General features: G+C 47.9%; 1 protein-coding gene across 1 annotated transcript; it reads right to left on the bottom strand.

The window, feature by feature from the left end:
- Positions 1-1655: 1655 nt before the first annotated feature.
- Positions 1656-2588, bottom strand: LOC134511305 (olfactory receptor 2AT4; the record flags this gene model as incomplete). The annotated part of the gene is made up of 1 exon (XM_063325039.1): positions 1656-2588. A coding segment is annotated over exon 1 (933 nt), but the record flags the coding sequence as incomplete, so codon positions are not given.
- Between the last annotated feature and the right edge of the window lie 17062 nt (positions 2589-19650).

The following is a 19650-nucleotide window of genomic DNA, read 5'->3' as shown; positions in this document are numbered from 1 at the left end:
AAGCTCATTAGAGAATCCAGGTCCCACAAAAGCTCTTCAGGCACCTGAACTTGATGTCCTTGTTAGTGTGTCTGCAAGATCTCTGCTGGAAACCTCTCTCTCAACACACATGCAGGTCTCTTCTCTTGTGAACAGGGGATCAGCGCTGAGTTTTCACGTGCTAACAAACACACGGGTGTCTTTTGTTCCCTCTCTGGATCCCATGGTGCCTCCTCTTTTGGAGGAAGAGGCTGTGCCCAAGCATGGTGGACACTTTTAGGCAACCAAGACGATGCCATGACAATTCTTTCAGTGACTCTTACAAGCTCACAGGTCCTGCTCACACACTTATGATAGAGAAGATGCTCTGCATGTTAGAGACTCAACGTAGGGGGAAGCATTAAATATTTAAAAAAACACATTTTAAAACGAACATCTTCCACCAAAATCAACTGCTATGTTTAGACGAACTCTTCCTTAACTCTCTTTCAATTCATTCCCAATCTCTGTGTACATTTTTGGTGGCGGTCAGTGCAGGAGAGTGAACGTGTCACCTCCTTGCCCACCTGGCAGAGTTTTCTCCTCTCCAGCCCCCTTGGCTGGAGGTCCTCTGCTCAGAGGCAGCCAAGAGCATCAAAGGTTGGTCACAGGAGCGTAAAGTTGTTTCTACACTGGAAATGGAGACCCTTCTAGTCTACATGGGCTATCAAACCAATGGGTTGAACCTGGGTTGGGTCAGCATCTCGAGTTAAAAATGTTAGAGGAAGAATGAGTGAGGAGGTAGCTTGAGCCTTCTCCCAAATCTCTGTTGCAGACTACACCACCTTTAACGATCTTTGAAAAGTTCTGTTAAGCAGATGCTGAAGGAAGGACGTATATTTCAGTATGTTAATCGTAGGAAAAAATCAAGCCTGTCTCAAAAGATCAGAGGTGCTCATTTGCACCCAACGTTCTGCCTGCTCAGGAGGGAAAAAATGAAATAAATAAACTCCAGATAAACAATCACACTTTCTGATGCTTGGTAGCACCTCTGCCTTAAATTTGAGGTTCAGGGTGTTTTATTGACTGTTGCTTCACATCGGGCTGTTGGATATAAGAGGTGGTTGATGGTACCGTATTCACACAGACACCGTTTCATCCAGCTGTACGTGCTGCATTTTTTATTTATCTTTAATGTTTCCCGCAGTTCTGCAGTCCTGTAAAGTGATTTTGTAGTTTCCTCACCCAGGAGTAACAGTCCAGGGTCATTTGTAGGGAAAATAACTCCTATGTCCCCTGAAACTCTTAAATGAAGGAATTAATGCATTTTCCACAGTGCAACGTGGAGGGGAAAGTGTAAAGAAATGCGGTACCGCCCCTGTTCAGCTTTATTTAGTTCATTTTCAGCTTTATTTAGTGCATTCACAGCTTTCCTTAGTGCCTCAGGGATTTAGTCACTGAAGGATAGAAACCAAACTAGAAAATTATAAATATTGCAGCAAGTTTACTAAAAACTTCGCAGAAATAGGCTGAAATACATTAACAGAGGTCATACCACAGTTCAGGGGAACCAAACAAAACTCCAAAGGCAATGATGTCTTAATTAAACAGAGGACTGAAATAATAAAAGGCATGAGGCGTCCACACGGCTGTAAATTTTACTCAAATAAATAAATTTTTTTCAAAAGGGGAAAGATTTTCAGAAAAATAAACTTTTTAACCGCAGATTTTACTTCCTTGTTCCGTAAAGTGTAAATGATGGGGTTTAACAAGGGAGTTAAAATAGAGAAGACAACATTGCTCATGACATGGACATCAACGGGGATGTCCGCTCTGTAGGACATGTACGCCACAGTGATGGAGAAGTAGTAAGTGCCCACCACAAGCAGATGGGAAGTACATGTTGAAAAAGCTTTCGTGCGTCCTTCTTTGGAGTTGATCTTCAGTACGGAGAGGATGATGTGGACGTATGAGAGGGTGACGAGCAATAGAGGGACCACCGACACTGTCATAGCAATGGAGAACCCCAAGAAGGTCTGGAAATCAGCACTGAAGTCCGAGCATGCAGCCTGTACCACTGACAGGTGGTCACAAAAGCAGTGGTGAACCTTGGTTGTGTCCCTGTAAGCCAGCTGAGAGGTCTGCATGATGACGGGCACGGGTATTAGCAACGCAGTGATCCAGGCGCTCGCTGCCAGCTGGATGTTCACTCTTCTTGTCATCTTAGCCGGGTAACAGAGGGGGTTGCAGATAGCTTCGTAGCGGTCGTAAGCCATGACCACCAGGAGAAGTGCTTCAGTTACCGTCAACCCGTGAAAACTGTACATCTGCAGAAAACAGCCCCAAAATGAGATGGTTTTAGCGTTGACCAGGAACATCACCAGCATTTTGGGGATGGTGGTGGTTGTGAATAGCACGTCCAACACGGAGAGGTTAATCAGGAAAAAGTACATGGGTTTATGGAGCGTGTGGTCAACCACAACCACGGTGATGATAACGGCATTACCGACCAGGATCAGCAGGTAGAATAGCAAGAACACAACAAAGAGTGGGGTCTGGAAATCCTGGAGAGCTGGAAACCCCACCAAGAAAAAGACTTTAGTGGAAGCATTGCCGCTGCAAGTCTCCATGGCGGGGCTGGTCAAAACACCTGCAAGGATGAAGAAGGAGTAAGGGAACCAGCTGATGTGCAGGAAGACATTTCTCTAAGGAACATTGCAGAGGTTCTGCAAGGAAAACACGCATTGGGTGGAATCTCACAGAGCCAAGCACATTGCAAGACACAGCTTGTCCCCTCATGTCTCTAACCCACAATTAAGATGATTTGGATTCTCTGTTGATGGTCTGGATTATGTCTATAGGTGGCACGCTCTTCAGCTTTGGGCATGAAAGGCAAGGATTCCCTGTTGGAAGGGGTCCAGAGGAGGTCCCAGAGATGTGAGGGCTGGAGGCCCTCTGCTGGGAGGACAGGCTGAGGGAGTTGGGGGGGTTCAGCCTGGAGAAGAGAAGGCTCCACGGAGACCTTGGAGCCCCTTCCAGTCCCTCAAGGGGCTCCAGGAAAGCTGGGGAGGGACTCTGGATGAGGGAGAGGAGCCATGGGACGAGGGGGAAGGGGTTTCCACTGCAAGAGGGGAGACTGAGCTGAGATCTCGGGCAGAAATTCTTGGCTGTGAGGGCGGTGAGCCCCTGGCCCAGGTTGCCCAGAGAAGCTGTGGCTGCCCCATCCCTGGAGGGGTTCAAGGCCAGGTTGGCCGGGGCTTGGAGCAAGCTGGGCTGGTGGGAGGTGTCCCTGCCCAGGGCAGGGGGTTGGAACTGGATGGTCTTTGAGGCTCCTTCCTACCCAAACCATTCTATGATTCTTTGTTATGATTCGTCTCACTTAGCTTTGGGTGCTCTCTGTGCAAAGCCCCTCTATCTGCAGTGGTCCTTCTGGGTCCCTTTTCTTGTCCGTGGGGAAAAGGAGCATTTCTGGGGATGCAGCTCCTCTGCCCCATTCTGCACCAAGGAGGAGACGAACAACGTTACGGAAATGGCCATTTCTCTTCTCTAAGGGAATTCAGGGAATTAGCTGAGAAGCAGTCAATCAGCTGTCTCTCTTCTGCTTGATTACTGCAATCTTTGCTACCCAAAGTCATTCTCATCACCCTTTTTTCACGCCCGTGTTACCTCTGGTTGGCTACTTCCAGCTCACTGCGTTTCCCACTGTCATTGCAGCTCACAGTAGATTTCTGCTGCTGTTGCTGAAATTCAGATGAAACTGTAGAATTTCTTTTGACTTCCAGGTCATTTCCTGGTACATAAAAGCAAAGGAATTTTCGCCGTAATTTTTTTTGGCTGACGTAGGTCAGCAGCATGTCTTTTACCATAGTAAGCAATGTTTTAGAGATTCATGAAGTTCAAAGACACTGTAATAAAAAAAACTAGGAATAAGTACCCGTCAGTGACTTCAGCTCAGATGGAGGAGGACACGATGTGTGACAGCTCACAGCCCTTACATATCTTTATTTTACATAAAGTAGCTCTACAATTGCATTATTCATATAAACTTGTGATACTTTTTTGGATTTCTCCAGGAAGGGTAAGAAAGAGCATGTCGTCCTTTTCCATTTATTTTACATTATGAGCTTTTAAGATTCCTAAGTTACAAAGATTTTCTTTCCTCTCAATGGAAATCCTTCCTTTGTTGCTCATAAAGATTTAATGCATGTTAGAAAGAAGCATTCTGCCCAAACCCTATGGAATAAAGCAGTATTTTGGAAACTTCCAGCATCTTCTCTTCAAGCCACGAAACTTCCGCTGCACTTTCATAGGCACAGATTCCTTTGGAATTTATCCATTTTCTCTAACATTGGGTAAATCAAAACTAAGATAATGTTCAGAAGAAAAACCACCCTTGCTTTCATTAGGCTTATGTTAACAAAAAAAAAAAAAAAGGAGAAATGAAGCTTAATTAAGTTTTCATGCGTTTTCATTCCCTTTTTCCAATTTAAGAGAGGGGAAATAAAGCTCTCTTGGAAATGTTTTGGGCTTGGCCACAAGTAGTTGAGAATGATGGTTGGTCTATGCAATTTCCTAACATTATTAAATCTCTGGTAATTTTCAGATAGTTTTACCTTTCACCCAGAAAGTCATCTCCATAACCATATAGGAGAGATCCATTTAATATTACAAATAAATAGATTTTCTGCCCCACTGAGATTTAAATATAATTGATATTTTGTTTACTCTCTACCTCTCATCTAATCTAACCTTCTCCATTTCTTTTTCTTGTTATTATTTTTTCCAAACTAGTAAGCTTCAAGGATGTAATTTGTATAAACCAATGTCGCGCTATTAAAAAACCCCAAGATAATGTATTGTATTGAATTAAAATTGCCAGCGTGTAATGGCCTTAAAATCAACATTGATTTGAAGTTGTTTTCAGACATAGTAGATCAAATTCTCATTCTTTGGAGCCTGCTGACATGTATTACGATCATATTTTTCCATTCTGGACCCCATGAGAAAAAAGTAAATCAAAGTGAAACACTTAATTAGTCTGAAAAATATTATCATATTAACGGAATAGTAGCAACAATAATTCACTCACACTTTGAAGTTGTAACAAGGTCTTCTCCTTCCTTAATGTTATCCGTAGCGATAAGTGCAAAGCTCCTGCAATATATCAACGGGCAGAGCCACTACTGATATTGAACACACATGAACGTGCTGCCCCTCTCCCCACCCAAAGATGCTCCCCAGAGATGCTCTCCGTGATGTTTTCTCGCCTTCAGCTGGGAGACCAACATGTTATTTTCCCGACAGAGCAGTTTTGAATCCCCTCATTGCACGCCGCAGGTCACAGCAGGTGGAGATCGTGCAACAGATTTGCATAGACAAGAGTTTTCACCACATGAAGTTTGTTGTGTGATGGAAGTGTGTCATTGTGTCAAGGCCCGGGCAATGGCTGGTGGAGAAACACTGGAGGAAGACAGGTCTTTTCTTCTCAAATTTGGAGGAGCTTCCAATGGCTCAATACTGACCCTTCCAATGCCTGTGTTGCACTCTGGAGGGTGTGAAAGTCTCATCTCCCCCTCTACACCACCCAAGGTGAACACTGAAGATATAGTATATGGCCAAGGCAGAGGAGCAGTTCTCAGGTGGGGCCAACAGCAGCTCGCTCAAACGCATGAGCATGCCCGAATGCAAACACAACCACAGAGGATCCCAATCTGTATCTTTTCCAACTCTGTCTCCTTTCTCCAGGATTTTCAGGTCAAGCTGGTGCAGGAGGAGCGGGCAATTGGAAATACAACGTGCATGGGACTGGGCTGGGCAACTTCTCTGGCTGCTCAGGAGTTTCCTTGCGTGCCATCCCTGTATGTTGGCCTCTGGTTCTTAATTTCACCTCGAACAGGAGCCCAGGCCTGCTCCATGCACCATGCTTAGGTATGTCTAGGTATGTTGGCCAACATACAACCACTTTACATGGACAACCAGGTGACAACTTCAGCCATCCCTGGGCTGCTTCTGTGAGCAGCCCATCTCCTTGCCCTGAGACCATCACCTCTAAACCTCACAGCTTCTTCTTTTGGAGGCTTTGTCAAGTATGGCTGAGGCCAAGGGGAAAAATGACAGCCCCTGGGAACTGTGTGGACTGGTAAATCCAGGCACGTGGCATGAGAAGACATTGCCACCTGGCTCTAAAGTCAGTGGAGGGGGATGTTGCCCTTTGAGGGGCAATTCATAGTTACTAAAGTAAACACCTTCTCCAAATGTCCTCCCAGACCAACATCCTCTTGCTCCAGATTCCTCCATAAATATCTCCACTGTCCCCTAACCATCCTTAAGTGAAAGTTGTGGGATGACAGTTAGAAAGGGCTAAATCCTGTCTTGTGTAGATAGGGTCTGACATGCTCAGTCTTCTGTGGTGCAGGATGCATCTTTAGACACCATACAGAAAAATACAGATTTAATTACTATTTTAGAAATTTGTGAATAATGCAAGGACCTGCAGCTCAGGAACATCTAGATACAAAACCTTAAACCAGTCTCATTTACATTGCTCCGACCCAATTATTCCTCTGAATTGCAGTCATGTCTCTGGTAAATGAAAGAGATGGAAAGTTCTGCCAGGTGGTGGGATCTGGTGGTGCTCCTGGAGTGTGTCCTCAAAGTCATTTTGCCCAGGAAGCTCCCTTCAATTCTGCTCACTCAAGCCAGAATATAGGGTGGGGGGACACCAATTCTTTGGGTCCAACATCCTGAGTCTGAATCCTCAAGACTAGGGGAGCTGGGATCAGGAGAGCATCACTGAGGGCTTGGCAAGAGGTTGAGACCTTTTGGGGAACGTGAGGACACAAAGATGGACCGTAGTTTGTTTTCATTTGTAAAGGTGGGATTCATGCCAGATTGGGTCAGTTTTTAAACAGAATCTTTGAAATAAGATTCAGTGGGTGGTTTACATGCATCTCTGAATCCTCCACATATTTTCATTAATATCTCACCCCCTGCCAGTCTCCAGTCACGTCCTGACTGAAAGCCATCACAGCCAGAAACGAGTAATATGGTGGAGCTGTGCAAAGTTCCTCCTGATTGGACTTCATGTCCTTGAGAGCCTCCGAGTGCTCACGACACTTGTTGAGGTTTTGGTGCAAGGTTCACACCTTGTCCATCATATTTGTGCCGTGGATGTTATCCTGCAGTCCACATCTTGCTCCAGGGACTAACAGGAGGACACCAGCTACGTTTCCAAGCAGGAAAACCCACGTAACTGTGGTTTCCTGAGCTTAGACTATGGATGAGAAAAATTTCCCTAACATTTAGTTCTAATATTCTTCTAGGATAACAGGTAACAAAATGTTTCTTGCATAGCACAAAGGAGGATCTGATTGCTGATTATAAACTGTTTGAGCTGGGATCTTGTCTTGTCAGTTCTCATTTAATTTTTAGTTACGGGTAGCTTCGGATACACCCACTATAAATGATCCTGGGATTATCTAGCCTCTGCTCAGTCTCAACAAATTGGTGGAAAAATATGTTACAGGACACCAATCCCTCCTTCAGGATGGCAATTTTATTAAACTACCCGATTCTGTGAAACACCCACATAATTAGGACTAAGAGCTGCTCCGGCTTAAAATGTCATCACTGGCTTCCCTGGGGACAGGACGGAGATGCTCAAGGTGCCAACTGGTTCACAGCAGTCCGCTAGACTTGAATGTTGTATGGTCTTGAGCACAACAATGGCTGGTGGCATCTGAGATATCTCCTCCCAGGTTCTGTAGGACCCTGGTGCCATCCCCACCGTGGTGTCTGCATCTGTCCCAGGTGGGGTGGCCATGGTCAGGGGAGGATGGAGAGGTCAGCACAAATGGTTATACCCTCAGCAGATCTGAGGTCCCTCTTCCTGCTCCAGGTCATGGTGGGAGAGATGCTCCTCTGGGGGAACTCATCTCATTCAGAAGCAGACATCTATTACAGCTGGAGAAATTGCACCATGAAAATGCTACCCATGAAGCTGCGGGGACTTGCTCAAGTGTGACCAGTAGATGTTGGCAAAGGAGGCTAATAAATTCTGTAAGACCAAATCACAGAATTGTTGAGGTTGGAAGTCACCTCTAGAGATCATCTGGATCATCTGCAGCAGGTTGCCCAAGACTGTGTCCACTCAGGTTTTGAACATCTCCACAGATGGAGACACCATGACCTCTCGCAGCAATCTCTGACAGTGTTTGGGTGGGGGACAAATCCCTTCCCTGTACTACAGTTGCTCTGAGCAGCAGCCTCCCCACGCCATCCCCCTCCCGAGCACTCTGGCCAGTTGTGGGACAGGGCAGCAAATGAGACCCTGGTGCCTCTTGAAGGTCAAGTCCTTTCCCCTGGGAGCTCCCACTCTTCCTGGCTGGGACCACCCATTGGAATGGCAGGAGAGCCAAGCCCCATGCTGGTTCAGCTCAGTTCATTACTTAAAAACCCATAAGATATTTCTTTTCATCTCCTTGTCTTCTTCCTCCTTCCCTTTGCCCTCAGACTTATCTGAGCTACCTTCCCTCACTGCCACACTCTGCTCCTCCAGCTTATGAATCACTTCTCCTCCACTGTCTGCCATGGCCTGAGTGTCCGTGGTGCTCCCTATGGTTTCCTCTCCCTGGACCCCTAACTCTCCATGTCCCACCCTCACCTTCCCTTGATCTGCAAAATTTTCCTACCCTGTCCCCCCTCGCATGCTCATCCCCGGTCATCTGGTTTCTGTGGTCACTTCTTGGAGCACCTCTTGGTGCCAGAAGGGCGTGTGTCCCCCTTTCCCTATGCAGGAGGCAGGATCTGGCCCTGCTCCATGGACACAAGAGCAAGTAACGCCAACGCTAAGCCACAATCATGCTCAGCGTGAACAGGACAGGTGATGACTCTACTCATTTCCGTGCATTTTCTAATGTACACCTCCTGGAGTAATTCCCCCCCTGAATTTCTCATTGCATCCAAGTGACATGGTGCCCCTGACGACGGAGCTCCTGGGTCCTCGTTTTAAAAATACTCCCCGTAAACATTCAGGAGAAGTTGCGTTTCCAAACATGTTTGTTTCGAAACACTAATTCTTACACTCGGGTGGCAATGCCAGTGAAAACAGCGCAAATTGGTCTCTTGGTGGCTTGCAGGTCTTTGGAGTTTGAGAAATGTTTTTCAGAATAATTAATACCCAGGGACATCGTAATCAGGGCTTGTGCGGCGGGTGCTGGAGTGTGCCAAAGCCTCGGGGAGCCTGAGCCTCCAGTTGCACAGGTCCCGGTGAGCACACAGTAGGAGTTTTAAAGTTCTTAAACCCTTTAAACTATTTTTTTTTTTTTGAGCCCTATCAAGTTAAGAAGCTCTGGGTGACTTGGTCTGTGGAGAGAGGTTACACTTTGGGCTGCTCTGCAGGTGTGGAGCATCATCCTGGAGCCACTTTTTGTTTTTCTATGAGTAAAGCCGTGGACACTGGTGTACCCTGTGGGTGTCCCAGCGTAGCACAAGTGCTTTCATTCTCCTAATTATGACTTGCTGGAAAATACTTTCATTTTCACAGATATCCTTGATGTAAAGAGAAATGATCCGGCGAAGAATTCACTTATGTCAAAATTTCTTACATTGATGCCATCTGAAATAACTTTCTCTCTCTTTATTTCACTATTTATTTTTTTTTAAAGAAAATAAAAATAACATGTCTGCATAAAAATAAACTAGGAAAGGAGATGCTAATGGAGAGAGCCCCTTCCCGGGCTCCATTGCCTTCATATTGCCCCAGCAGCCCACACTGTCACACCGTCCCTTCGCCATCTGCTCATGGACCTGTTGTCCATCTGCTTGACCTGCTGGTCCTCTGCATCTCGACAACCTTGTGGGCTGTAAATCCTTGAGGATTTGCCCACTGCGTAAAACCAGAGCTTTCCTGTTTTAAACCAGTCTTCTAGTGGTTTCAGGGAGCATCCCCTGGTCCTATTGCTGGGGGTGATGCAAATATCAGATTCAATTTATCTTCATCCCCTCCACCCTGCCCCTTGCTGGGAGTCATCCTGTATAGGAGCAAACCAATGCTTTTGGAATAATGAACCCAGCTTGCCCCGATTTAAAAGATTCTTGACCACACCATTGATTTCGAATTTCAGAAGTTCTAGGTAGAAAAATGCTCATTTCGTCTTGCGTGCATAAAACGCTGGATGTCACTCTTCAGCTACCTGGTTTTGCCAAGCGTGCTCAATCAGTTCTTAATAAAATAGCCGAATAAGGGAAGATTAATAAGTGGATATGCTATGAACAAGGTGAGTGAGACGGTTGGATCTAATCAGTATTTGGATGCCATAAAAATGCGTTTCCCTACAGCGCGTGAATTCCATATAAATTGCCCCCACAGCTCAAGCTGCAAAAACAAGGAGTATTGGGGCAGGGTGAGGATGACAGCTTCCTTCCTCTGTTGTTTTTTCCATTCCAGAGGCATGTGCCATCCTGTTAAAAAGGGATGAAGGACTCAGTGATACCCCAAAGAACAGCCGGTCTCACGCAGCTCGTACCCCACAGACTGCGGGGTGTTCTTGGGGTGAGCGGCCCCAAATTTATAGGCAGGGCTGGGGGTTTTCTGTGCAGCGAGGTGAGAGGTGGGTGGCGGTGACTTGAGTCACTGGGAAATTCGTCTGAAGAGCCCTGACTTTGCCGAAGGGGAAACTGAGGCTGGCGGGAAGCTGGGGTGTCCCCAAGAATCCACTCAAGACACAGGTGGGTGCAATCGTTGCTCACACGAAACCGTGAGCAGCGAGAAACCAGAACTGCAGTTTGGTTTTTCCCTTTGTCTAGCTGAAAATTGTTAGTTACATTCATTATTTTTTTTTTGTTTCCTGCCTTTGCCCAGGGACGTGCACAGAAATAAAATTCATCCCCGGCCCCAGGACTCCCTGGAGACCTGCTGGGCTGTGGGGTGAAGGATGTGGGGGCTCAGGGCATCCCGACTCCGGGAGTCCACAGGCTCCCTGCTTGCATGGAGGGAGCGTCCTCCTTCTCTGCACTCACACTGCCACCCCCCGGCACACCGGAACACAGCTCCCCGGCATGGGGGCACCAGCGCCCCCAGCACCCGCCGGACCCCTCCTCTTCTCTGCCAGTGGCAGAAGAGGTCATCCATTCTTTCTTCTGTCCATCTATCCATCCACCCCCCCTCCCTGCTTCCATCCATCCTTCCATCCATAGAATGACAGAATGGTTTGGGTTGGAAGGGACCTTAAAGACCACCCAGTGCCACCCCCTGCCCTGGGCAGGGACACCTCCCACCAGCCCAGCTTGCTCCAAGCCCCGTCCAACCTGCCCTTGAACCCCTCCAGGGATGGGGCAGCCACAGCTTCTCTGGGCAAACTGGGCCAGGGGCTCACCACCCTCATGGTGAAAATTTTGTTCTTAATATCTCATCTAAATCTCCCCTCTTTCAGTTTAAAAACATTATCCCTCCCTCCCTCCTTCCATCCATCCATCTATCCATCCATCCATCCATCCATCCATCCATCCATCCATCCATCCATCATCTCTATCGTCCATGTCCATCCCGAGGAGCAGTAGTAACTACCAGCTCATGGCTCTGCATGTTCCCACCAGCTTTTCCACAGGTAAATAGCCCCCACCTAGTTATTCTGGGGGGATACATGTCCCAGGTGACTGCCTCTTGGGTGTGAGTCCCTCATGTCTTACTTCCTTGCAGTGTCCATCAGTCACATGCAAAAGCTCCAGCATTCAGGTTTTCACCTACAAGTGGATTTATGAACGATGGTTGCCCTTTTGATCCTCCCTTGCACAGTTCTATGAGACAAGAAAGGATTCAGGACTATATCAGCACAGCCATGCCTAGCCCAGGGACTTGGGACAAATGTGCTGGTGGAGCAAGGACCAGCGGGGTTTGCAACGTCTGCCCTGGACGCTCGGTGCAGACTCTGGAAGGGTTGGCTGGAAAAACCTTTGTGGTCACTAGTCCAGCCTCCCCCTCCAAACGGGACTGTCACCTGCATGGGTCAGGGCATCACATCCTCAGAGCATCCTTTTTTTTTTCCTGTTGAGCCCAAAGGAGGTACCTGGAGGTGGAAATCTCCACTTGGTGAGGTGAAAACCTACCATGAGACATGGGCTGGTCACAGCCCTGCAAACCTCACGTTAGAATCACGGAATCATGGCATGGTTTGGGTGGGAAGGGACCTTTAAAGCCCATCTAGTCCAACCCCTTGCCATGGGCAGGGACATCTTCAACTAGACCAGGTTGCTCAGAGCCCCGTCCAACCTGGCCTGGAATGTTTCCAGGGATGGGGCATCTCCCACCTCTCTGGGCAACCTAAATGCCCAAATTTGCACAGTGACTTCAGGGACACCCAGTGAAGCCACCAGTGGGTGCATCAAAGCAAACAAGAGGAGGTGGCTCTTCACTCAGGGTCCCATCCTGCCTTGAAACGCCCTCCCACAGGATACTGCGAGATAAAGCCAACAGGAGTTCAAGGAAGGACTTGGGATATCCGTGGAAGAGAAATCCAGGGACAGCTGTTAATTTTGGGGCCACTGTTGGACCATCCCATGGCTGAGGTGGGCTACTGGCCACCTAGACATGGACCACTATACTCTTGGGGCCACTGTTGGACCATCCCATGGAGGAGGTGGGCTACTGGCCACCTAGACATGGGTGTCCTCTTCTTAATTGCTCCTGCAACCTTTGAGAGTTCCTCACAAGCAGGATAATTGCTTGTATGTGGACCTTTTCCTCTCCCATTTAGAAAATCCAATTAGTCTGCCTAATTAAGAAGGTGTCGTTGTGCCTGGGAGGTATTTTTCTGATGTTGCCACAGCTGAGCTCAGCCCTTCGAGAGGTGGCCAAGTGTCCTGCTCATGGGAGGCTCTCTTCGTGTAAAACACAGATCAGTGATGGAACATGTCAGCTTTGCTCTGAGACTTGCTGGTCACTTGGAAATGAAGAAAGAAAATAATTAAGTTTTAATACTTTGAGGATATTCTGTGTCATCCTGCCCAGGCAGAGGCTCTGACGGAGAGGACATTGGAGCTTGCTGAATGTCACCATGGCTCTGCTCACACCGTCCCTCCTTGGCTCTCAGCAATAGCTGGCTCTAAGCTTGGCTTATCTCCGCACGCAGCCGGCACGACGGGGCTTAGCGGGGCTCCTGCCTGTTTTCTCAGCTGCTTTTCTCTGCGTTTGACCAGGTTTTACAGCCTCTCACCATGACTTTCCAAAGCCGGCGCTGGAAATCACCCTGTCCTTTAGTCCTCCAAAATAAAGCCCAAGCAATTTTAAAATACTGAGATTATCCAAGCACTCCCCAAACTCCTCTTTCACCATTTTTGGCTCTGTCCATTCCCCTCCACTGTAGGTGTCTATTTTGCTCACAGCTGCAGTTGACCTTTTGATGAACATTGACGTGGAAAAAGCCATTAAGCAGCGTCAGCTGGCAACGCCACCATGGAGCAGAATATCACCCCCTTTCCATGTGCTGGTGGCCATCCTTGCGGCTCTGGTAGCCATCCTTGCGGGAGGCATCCCCTCTATGTGTTCCTGCTGCTCTTCAGTATTGTCCCAGCGATCTCACCTAGTTCCCACCTTCTCTGAGTTTCCTTCTTGGCTTGAGACCAGAGCGCCAGATGATGCTCTTACAACACTCTCCATCCATTCCTTGAACTGAAAATCCCTCATTTGTGTAAACTCCAGGGTTTTTTGACCTTGTTAGCTGCCTGCAAAGCTTCCTCCACCTGATCTTCATGTGTAGCAGACCCACACAACAGTGTTCTTTTTCTTGTCCCATTTCCTACAGACTTTCAGCTGGTCTAACTCTTGGCGTGGTCTGAACTTCAGAATAAATCTGTACCTCTGTGATGGTATGGAAACCATCATGCTCCTCTTTTGCTCCTGTCTGCCCTTCCTGAAAACTCTAGTTCTTTTTCTATTAATATTCTAGTTATGGAGATGGTTTTGCTGAGTCTCTGGTGGGGCAGAATGAGCCATTGACCCAACTTCAGGCTTCCAGCTTTTCCTGTTCCCCTCCACACACCTTGCGTTAAGATACAGACATCTGGGATGTTGGGTGGACTGACCCATCATCATCTTCATCCCTCTTTTCTACCCCTGTCAGGACTAACCCTATTTCTGCATGGGTCTAGGTCCTGATCGGAATCCTTCTCCTTCCCTGCTCTCCTCATTTGCTGCCTCTGCTCCTCATTCAGGATTTACGGATGAAAGCCAGCGAGTCTCTGTGCAGAGACCTGCTCGCCGTGCAACCCTCTTGCATCTCCACCAGCCTCCTTCTCCCCAGCAAAGTCTGTGCTGGGGCAGAGCAATTTCAGGATGATTTTTGTTATTACTGGGTTGTCCTGGTGAGGACATGGTAAAAAAAAATAATCTTTAGCATTCAATATTAGCTTTTTTTGAGGGGGGAAACCCAATGTGGAAACTGCTGGAGATGATCTGCCCTTCCCCATCCCCTGCATCCTTGCAGCATCACTCCCTGGTTTCAGCGATATCCAACTGGTGGCATCGCAGAGAGCAAAATCCATGAGCCCTTTTCTTGCCCCAATGTTTTCATGTCTCATTCATTCCATGGGCTGCGTTTCATGAAGGACGGTATCTCTTGTCCCTGCACATTTTTAACTGAAATTCTCCCAGATGGGCTTTTGCAATGCCAAAATGATTTTTTAAATTATTTTAGCCCAAGCAGTACATCTCTCCTTGCTGGGCCACGCAGCCCGGCTTTCCTTCCCAAGGACTTTTCCATCCTAAAAGCCAACTAATTTCTCATCCCTTTAGGTCTGACTGCGTCTAGGCTTGGTGGGATCATATTCCAATTGATAGGCGATAGCAAACATCTTTAAAAAAAAAAAAGAGACAAAGGATACTGGTGAAAATGGGAAGAATACAGTGCTTTATCAGGGCTGTAATAACATTTACTTACATAGTAATTTCTTTAAGCCACTCTCGTAAAGACAAAATGTACTAGAATTTAGATAACTTTGAGGGCTGATAAAGGCACCGTTCTAAGGATTTCTGCGTATAGATTCCTGTAAAGTTTCACTTCAATAACAACTGCAAATTACAAACGCTTCCAAGAAACAGGAACTCGTTCAATTATTAAGCACCCGGCTCGAACCGCTGCGCAGTCTGGCTTGGTGACTAATTACTTTTCAGTAAGATCCTTCTTCGGAGAAACTCTGCCCCTCCTCATAGCATTGCTATCGGCACTCAGGTCGTTAGAAGCAATTAAGACTAATTGTAAGCCTACACGGACAGAAAGGCTTTGGCAGGGGATGGCGGGACCTTCCATCTCCCCATTAGATGTGGATGGAGCTGCCAATGCTGGACATGGGCAGGGGGCAGTTTCCCATACATGAAGCTTCCAAAAAACTACTGCCATCACGAATGACATTAATTAGAACCCATTTGCAGGCTCAGCAGAAGGACGGCGTGGTCGACGAAGGCGTCGAAAAGCACCTTCTGCATTTTAAAGTCGTGCTGAAAGGGCGGTGGGTGCAGGTGCTCTCCCAGTTGATGTCCTCCACCAAGGAAAGATCTTGTTTTCTGCGATGCTCCCACTTGTGTGACATCCTTCATAAAAAAAAAAAAAAAGAAAAAAAAAAAGAAAGAAAATAGGAAACCAGATGTTTCTCTCGGTGCATTCTTGCTATGTGCAGTACACTCACGTTTTAGCCACTTGCCTTTATATAATGCCATTAGTTCCCCTAACTAACACCTAGCACTCAGATGGAGCGAGGGGTGGGAACCTGGCCCAGGCTGCGAAGCATCATGACTTGCAAGCTGCTTTCTTTTTCTTTTTTTTTTTTTTAAAAAAAAAAAAAATGAATTACAAACAGGATGATGGCCTCTGTCCATAAATCGCAGTCTCTGACACCACCTCCCCCAGGAGTGAAGTGCATAATAGACTCGAAACTCTCCAAGAAGTGCATCTTGTGCAATTACGCAGCAACATAAATGCTCTGAGCTCCGGCAGCCTCTGAGCGCGGCGTTAATCCCCTGCTGGAAAGTTTTCAAGTCAAAGCACATCCTTCAGGAAACATCATTGCTTCTGTGTTATTCATAAAAAAACCCATTCTCATATTTTTTGAAAGATTTTCCGAGACTGAAGGCATCTCACACATCGCGGGCGATGCTGTCCCAAAATAGTTACGCCCAAGGGCGCGGGCTGGCGGTTTCGCAAGAAGAGAACGGGGGAAAGTTGTATTTTTTTCCCTTTCTTTTGCTTTCCTTCTCCTTACCCAGGGCAGGATTTCTCTCTGCCCCTTCCCAGCTATTGCTGCAGATGTTGAAACCCAGCTGTGTCGCAATTCACTCTCCTGTGTGTCCCGGTGGCTCTGCCCATTCATAAGAACTGAAATTTTGGTTGAATGTATGCCTTGACATTTCCTTATGGAAGAATATATATAGAAGTATTTCGGGATGAATATATGGAGAGGAATTTCAGGATGAAGTTCAGCGGTGGAATAACGAGGATACTCCTCACTGCATTTGCACAGCCCACGAGATTCCTCTTTCTTCAGGGCAGGAAGGAAGGTCCCGTGGTCGAGGGACAGGAAAGGGAACCACGAGTTCAGCCTCTGTTTTTGTCTTTGTCTTTCCTCTTCTGAACTCAGCACCGACGCTGGTGCTGCGGCTCCCGACAGCTCTCCCTGCGACTCCTGCCTGCAGCAAAAGGGGAGGCAGGGATTCAGAAAGCAGCCCCAAAAATATCTAGAAGCGGGGCGGCCAATGGCCACCGGTGGACTCCAGCCCACCCAGTTTAGATCCCAGCTCTGCAAACAATTTTGGCAGAATTCAAAACATTTGCGTCTGGGATTTGGGATCTCTAAGACGTCAGCAGAGCTCCGATGTAAAACCCCGGTCCTAATCCCGGTTTTTCCCAACGCCATGTGCAGAAAAGCATCAGCCTCAGCCCCACACGTGGGGATGTGTCCCATTTCCAGTGCAGGACACTGAGCTGCTCCCTTGCCAACCCAGTTTAGCTCCTGGATCTAGAGCACAGTTGGGGTAACCAGCAAAGCCTGGGCAGATACGGGCTGGCTAAAGTGTGCTCTTCCATGCTGGAAGCCCCAGTTTATTCATCCGTGGACACTTAAAATCTCACACAGTTGAAATTTTATAATCTCTTTGCACAAGATAAGTGCTGCTATCATTTGCTGCAAACTGGTTTTAATTGTTCCAAGAAATAGTCCTTCCACCACATCCTCTGGAGGATTTAACAGCATGGAACTGGCTGTAATGAGGTTGGTATAATTTATTTTTATTAAAGCGCTTCATGTAGCCCATTTTGGTTTTAGTCACTGGGACTTTCTTAATGCTCACTTTTCAACAGGAATTATCCTCCTCATTCCCACGGGATGCACTCGGGGTCCGCACATCCAAATATTTGAAGGTCAAAGGCTTGCAGCTACCGAAAAGCTGAAATAACTGCAGGAAAGCTCTTGGTCAGAGAGTGGCAGCAGCAGGCAGGAGACAACTCCGAGCTGGGAGCCACGCGGCTTGGACGCCAGGAGAAACGCTTTCCTTCTGAGGAGTTCATTGGCTTTTTAGAATCACAGATTCACAGAATGGTTTGGGTTGGAAGGGACCTTTAAAGGTGATCTAGTCCAACCCTCCGCCATGAGCAGGGACTTCTTCAACTAGACCAGGTTGCTCCAAGCCCCGTCCAACCTGGCCTTGAGCCCCCCCAGGGCTGGGCAGCCACAGCTTCTCTGGGCAACCTGGGCCAGGGGCTCACCTGCATCCCTTTCCCACACGATGCAATACTAATACGTATTGCTCATTCATATATAGCTAATGAATATATAGCTAATTGAATTCCTGCAGCCCAAGGGGACGGTGGCTGTTGTACACCCCTTGCACAGGGGGGGTTGCCTGGTGACCACAGCCGGGCTGGATGCACCCACCGACACATGGATTCATTAGCTTAGAGCCAAATTCACCTCCAGGTCTAACGCTTTGCAGAAAGCTCTTTGCATCCTCCAAGGGAAAAGACGGGCGAGCAGCCTTTGGGGCTGCAGGAGGAGCCTGTCTGACCATGGAGATGTAACTTGGTGCTGGGCCATCGAGTGGCCAGCTTGGACCAGTGGGATGAAAGAGTTTTGCTCTGATGAGATGATGCACTTCTGTAAACGAGGATGCTCTGGCAAATGCTGGGGACCTGGGACGGCTGGATGCGCTGGCAAAATTCATGCAGGCTCCCAGCAGCTAGAAATGAGGTGCTGAGGAAGAGGAGTCAATAGATGGTGCTCTTCTTTCGTGATATTGCTGCTGAAAGGGGTGTCCACGTTTCCCTGCCGCTCTCTAGGCATGAGGGGGGTAAGGGTCCACTCGGCCGGGCCTTTTTGGGTGTCTGCTTCTTACCGCTTTGCAGAGTCTCCTCTTCCCACTGGGTTATTCCCCCTGTCGAGGAGCTCTGACCTCCCACCCCAAAATAAACCACGTTTTGTGGGTCCTGAGGGGCTGTCTGTGCACACCGCACAGCCTCTCTGGAAAGAAAGGAGTTATGCAGCTGTGAAATATTAATAATATGGGTTTTTAGATCTAATAATGCCTTCCTGAGATACCGTAGAGCCGACGAGAGCTGATAAAGTTTATTTTCTCTGCAGTGCATTATCTGCCTGATGCAGCCCTGCTTGGGAGGACAGCTCAGGGTCACTCGGGCGAAGAGCATTTTTGAACGCACTGATTTGGCTGTCTCCTACTTAGCAAATGTATCTCTGCTGCTAGAGCTAATAAAGCAATTGTTTAATTATTATTTAACGAGCTTGCACAGGGAAAGCAGATAATCTTCCCTTTGGAAACATCAAGTCCCTCTGATGTGCCCCGTTTCCCCTGGCTGGTCTGTCCCATCCGTCAGACCGCAATGAGAAATGCCGGCAGGAAAAATGGGGCCGTGCCTTTCTTGTGCTGCACCACAACCCTGAGTTGGAAAATATCCCATTCAGAGTTTCCACCTGGGAGCTTCCCATGGCTTTGGGGATGAAAAGAGAATGGAGAACCCACCAAAGGTCTCTCCATCTCCCCTGGTGCCTTGGAACAAGTCTTGTGAGGAGCGGCTGAGGGAGCTGGGGGTGTTCAGCCTGGAGAAAAGGAGGCTGAGGGGAGACCTTCTCGCTCTCTGCAGCTCCCTGAAAGGAGGGGGTAGCCAGGGGGGGTCGGTCTCTTCTCCCAAGGAACAGGCGATAGGACAAGAGGAAACGGGCTCAAGTTGCCCCAGGGGAGGTTTAGGATGGATATTAGGAAAAATTTCTTCCCCGAAAGGGTTGTCAAGCATTGGAAGAGGCTGCCCAGGGCAGTGGTGGAGTCGCCATCCCTGGAGGTATTTAAAAGCCGGGCAGACGTGGTGCTGAGGGACATGGGGTAGTGGTGGTTTTGTCAGTGTTGGGTTGATGGTTGGACTCGGTGATCTGAAAGGTCCCTTCCAACCTGGACAATTCTATGATTCTATGATTCTGTGTTCTCCTTGGATGCGACTTTGCAGCTGCCCTGGTCCCCAGGCCGCAACGTCATGAAATCCAAGTGTGAATTTGCCCTGGCAAAGCCTCACCTGGGTTCGTGCACACCTTTCCAGCCCCAGACACTGACGTTTGGGGCCGCTGAGGCCGTGTACACCCCGGCAGCCTCGAGGAAGGCAGTGGGAGGAACCGGCAGCAGTGCCCGGGCAGTGTGCAGTGTTT

This window comes from Chroicocephalus ridibundus, chromosome 1, assembly GCF_963924245.1.
Source record: "Chroicocephalus ridibundus chromosome 1, bChrRid1.1, whole genome shotgun sequence".
Taxonomy (NCBI): Eukaryota; Metazoa; Chordata; class Aves; order Charadriiformes; family Laridae; genus Chroicocephalus; species Chroicocephalus ridibundus.
Note: the sequence above shows the minus strand (reverse complement) of the source record. Positions and strands in the feature narration are given on the sequence as shown.